Source organism: Impatiens glandulifera, chromosome 6, assembly GCF_907164915.1.
Source record: "Impatiens glandulifera chromosome 6, dImpGla2.1, whole genome shotgun sequence".
NCBI lineage: Eukaryota > Viridiplantae > Streptophyta > Magnoliopsida > Ericales > Balsaminaceae > Impatiens > Impatiens glandulifera.
Window position 1 is genome coordinate 46,056,441 of NC_061867.1, and position 5,231 is coordinate 46,061,671.

General features: G+C 30.1%; 1 protein-coding gene across 1 annotated transcript; it reads left to right on the top strand.

Annotated features, from left to right (window-relative positions):
• Window positions 1–840: 840 nt before the first annotated feature.
• LOC124942802 (acidic endochitinase-like) lies at window positions 841–1,768 on the top strand. Its single transcript, XM_047483359.1, has one exon. It carries the CDS (start codon window positions 860–862, stop codon window positions 1,751–1,753), a length of 894 nt encoding a protein of 297 aa, XP_047339315.1. The 5' UTR covers window positions 841–859; the 3' UTR covers window positions 1,754–1,768.
• Window positions 1,769–5,231: the final 3,463 nt, after the last annotated feature.

Genomic DNA, 5,231 nt, shown 5'->3' on the forward strand with positions numbered 1-5,231 from the left:
TTTAATATTTCTAGATCAACTACAACTTTGTGAAATGAATATTTGAATTTGCATAAAAATTTGGAAATCCTTCTAATGAGTTGCTTAAGATATTGTGTCCGAATGTCAAAACTAATAACTTTTCATGTGATGAACTTCTTAAGTGCAAAATTCATAGATTGTCGTTTTTTTAAGCTTGACTAAATCTGTCAAATGTTTTGATTTGCTACACATTGATGTTTGGGCTAACACTCTTTACATGCTCACAATTGCGGATGATTTTTTGTAAGTACACCTCAACTATGTTAATGAAGTACAAAAATCTTATGTTGTATTTTTTGTTGTTGTTATAAGTCGTTAACCAAACAATTGTATTGTGATTGTTAGATTCAATTTAGGTATTTGTCTCAGACGTTTTAGATTTAAAGAGTGAAAAGTTAAGACTTAAGACTTAAGACGATTGTTGTTCTAAAAGAACACGATGCAGTTCTGCTATATCTTTTGTAAGAATTAAATGTATATTTTTCTAACGGATTAGATTTAAATTTTCTATTTTCTCATGATTATGTGGGATTTTCAAATGGAAAAAGGAGATACTTTTTTAATATATTAGCACACAATAGGTTCAATTTTCCTTAGATTTGTTGTTTATGTAATTAGTTTGACTACTAAACCAACTCAGAGTAAAAACAAATAGTAAATTAAAAGACATCCCTTCAAATAGTGGTCTTTGCCATAATAGCTTGGCTGAAACGTAATGGCAAGAAATTAAATATATAAACAAACACTTCCATTATCAATCATGATCTTCACACATATATATACAAGTTACCCATTTCCACTCTACTTCCACAACAAGAAACAACTCATCTAATCACAAATGGCAATTATACCAACAAAAACTCTTATAACACTCTTGTCCCTAATATTTCTAGTAATAGGCTGCAATGCCGGAGGCATTGCCATTTATTGGGGCCAAAATGGATACGAGGGAACCCTATCCGAGACTTGTGCCACGGGCAACTATGACTTTGTAAACATAGCATTCCTTGCCACTTTCGGCAATGGACAAGCCCCCACAATCAACCTAGCCGGCCATTGCAATCCTTCAATCAACGAGTGCACAAAACTCAGCCCCGAGATCAAATCTTGTCAAGCAAAAGGCATTAAGGTCATTCTTTCCATAGGAGGTGGAGCCGGTAGCTATTACCTTGCCTCATCAGAGGATGCCAAACAAGTTGCCACCTACCTTTGGAACAACTTCTTGGGTGGGACATCTTCATCGAGACCACTTGGCGATGCAGTATTGGATGGAATCGACTTTGACATCGAGGGAGGGACTAACCAACATTGGGACGAGTTAGCTACTTACCTTTCAAAATATAGCAATAGGGACAAGAAAGTTTACTTAACGGCAGCACCTCAATGCCCTTTTCCAGATGCTTGGATTGGAAATGCACTTAAAACAGGATTATTCGACTATGTTTGGGTACAATTCTATAACAATCCCCCGTGCCAGTATGCAATTGGTGATGTTACCAATTTGGAAGATGCTTGGAAACAATGGATTTCGGATATTCCGGCAAGTAAGATATTTTTGGGTCTACCCGCGGCTCAAGATGCTGCTGGAAGTGGATTCATTCCTGTGGGAGATCTAAATGAGAAAGTGCTTCCGTTGATTAAGGGATCTAGTAAGTATGGAGGTGTGATGCTGTGGTCCAAGTATTATGATGATCAGACCGGATATAGTTCTTCTATAAAGGCTCATGTCTAAATTTGTAAAACTAAATCCTTGATTACTATAGATTAAGTAAGCAATGTATGTTACTTCAAACGTTTATGGTAATAAATTTAAAACATCTTTCTAATGTAAAATAATTGAAATAAGGTGTGTATCGCAATTATGTGTTGCAAAACTAAGCAATTATAGACCCATTTACCTAAATGAAACCCGAGAAACATGGCTAGAAAGACCTTATTTTACAAACTCGGGATGCCAACTCAAGATGCTGTTTCCATCTAGTATCATTTATAATAAAGACATATATTTTTTGGTTTTTATCTCCTTTTCTAGCCTAACGGCTACAAGAGGTTGATATTTTTTAGCCTCTTTATGATTCTGTGTTCGAACTCGTCAATCGACTAGTTATGCGCATAGTTAAATGATTAAGTGTGTTTGCGTGCTATATACTTAATCCGTTATCCCTTTTTTTTATATATTTTTTTGGTTTTTATCACCTATTTTCAATTTAAATGAATAAAAACAATTAAATTGAGAAAATAAAATATATTTTTTTATCCTTTTAATATAATATGAAATAAATATATTATTTTAACTATATTTGTATTCTCATTCCACTAATGTTATCAAAATAATTCAAATTCCTAAAATATATGTTAATTATTATGTTTGATTCTCGGTTAGAACATTGTAATTTCTTATCTTTTTAAAATTTTGAAATTATTATTTATTTGACTTCATATTGATGAACACTCAAATTAAATATCCAAATATTCTAAAAAAATGACTTTTTATTGCACTCCTAGAATCCTAAGCTTCATTATTTGTAATATCGAGATTATATAACTTATTGTAATCTTATAATTGTTTATTTTTTCTTTTTTAGTGAAAATAAAAATAAAAATTTATTTCTTTATCTTTTATAATATGGTGTCATTATTAAATAAATATAAATAAGACATCAACTTATTTTTTAATTATTTATTGAATAACTTAATTCAATATATTTATGATTATCACAATTGCAACTCCGTAACCAACCAAATATAATATAGGTTAGTGTATAATTATTTATAAGTAAACTTTTACCAGGTTAAAAAAGATAGTTAGTTAATTTTCTCAAAATAAAAAAGAGTATAATGTGAGTAATTTTATCTTTACAAAGCTCACAGGATACTAATTAAATGCTAGTTATCTTCTGAAAGTTCGAGATAAGTACCACTTTGAGACATAAAATGAGTGATATAAAAAATTGATCGAATAAACAAAATTAATAGTAAGAATTTATATGACGTAAAACGCACGAGAACAAGTGAATATAGTTAGAAACAGACATTGCCCCAAAGATTGGGCCGACAAGGCCCATACGCATACTAGAATGAAACCCTAACTCTATGTATAAATACAACTAAGCTTCTCTAGCCGCACACCTCTCAAGGTATTACCTCCTCGAAAGAAGCCTCATTTGTCACAACCATGCTACATTTCATTTTCGACTTCGAGAGGCGACACTGAGTTTTCAATATATGTCTTCATTTTCTACTAGAAGGAATTTCAAAACGTCTACGTTATCAACATCAAGAATTCAATCTTCATTTTTGGTTAGCGCGTTTCACTTGCGTTTCAGATTTTCTGATTTATAGTTCGTTTTGTTCGATCAGCACTAATTTATTTTTCAAATCACTGGATTTTGCATGGATACAAGTAGATTCATTGTCAATTATGTCCTTGACATGAGACTTGGCTGGTTAACGATGAGTTCGCTCTAAGCCTGAAGTGAAAGTGATGATCGATAGCAGGAGATCAATCTATTCAGACAAATCTGTGCTTTTTAAGAAGCCTTCAAAACGTAAAATTACATATCCAAGACTAAATCAAAAGATAGAGGACAAGTCATCGTTCAACTATATAATTAAGGTAGTTTGGTTCGACCAATTTGGTCCATCGCTACTTATCCAAATGTTGAGCGTTCAAACAAATATTCGGGAGTGTAGCTTAAGAGTTTTGTCAAATATAGAACTCTCCTAATATTTTGTCGTTAACTTATTTAATGTTAATCGCACATTTTATTTATTTATTATATTTTTTTTAACATCAAATAAACAAAATTTGAATTTATTTATTTATTTATTAATATTAAAATTATTATGTTTGATTCTCTATTAGAACATTGTAATTTCTTACCGTCAAACGACTAATTATGCGCATAGTTAAATGATTAAGTGTGTTTGCGTGCTATATACTTAATTCGTTATCCCATTTTTTTAATATATTTTTTGGTTTTTATCACCTATTTTCAATTTAAATGAATAAAAACAATTCAATTGAGAAAATAAAATACATTTTTTTTATCCTTTTAATATGAAATAAATATATTATTTTAACTTTATTTGTATTCTCATCCCACCAATGTTATCAAAATAATTCAAATTCCTAAAAGATATGTTAATTATTATGTTTGATTCTCTATTAGAACATTGTAATTTCTTACCTTTTTAAAATTTTGAAATTATTATTTATTTGACTTCATATTGATGAACACTCAAATTAAATATCCAAATATTCTAAAAAAGATGACTTTTTATTGCATTCCTAGAATCCTAAGCTTCATTATTTGTAATAACGAGATTATATAACTTATTGTAATCTTATAATTGTTTATTTTTTCTTTTTAAGTGAAAATAAAAATAAAAATTTATTTCTTTATCTTTTATAATATGGTGTCATTATTAAATAAATATAAATAAGACATCAACTTATTTTTTTAATTATTTATTGAATAACTTAATTCAATATATTTACGACTATCACAATTGCAACTCGGTAACCAACCAAATATAATATAGGTTAGTGTATAATTATTTATAAGTAAACTTTTACCAGGTTAAAAAAAGATAGTTAGTTAATTTTCTCAAAATAAAAAAGAGTACAATGTGAGTAATTTTATATAAAGCTCGCAGGATACTAATTAAATGCTAGTTATCTTCTGGAAGTTCGAGATAAGTACCATGCTTTGAGACATAAAATGAGTGATATAAAAAATTGATCGAATAAACAAAATTCAAAATTAATAGTAAGAATTTATATGACGTAAAACGCACGAGAACAAGTGAATATGGTTAGAAACAGACATTGCCCCAAAGATTGGGCCGACAAGGCCCATACGCATACTAGAAGGAAACCCTAACTCTATGTATAAATACAACTAAGCTTCTCTAGCCGCACACCTCTCAAGGTATTACCTCCTCGAAATAAGCCTCATTTGTCACAACCATGCTACATTTCATTTTCGACTTCGAGAGGCGACACTGAGTTTTCAATAGATGTATTCATTTTCTACTAGAAGGAATTGCAAAACGTCTACGTTATCAACATCAAGAATTCAATCTTCATTTTTGGTTAGCGCGTTTCACTTGTGTTTCAGATTTTCTGATTTATAGTTCGTTTTGTTCGATCAGCACTAATTTATTTTTCAAATCACTGGATTTTGCATGGATACAAGTAGATTCAT

Coding starts and splice junctions, on each gene's coding strand:
- LOC124942802 (XM_047483359.1), top strand. CDS start 860: ATGGCAATTATACCAACAAAAACTCTTATAACACTCTTGTCCCTAATA.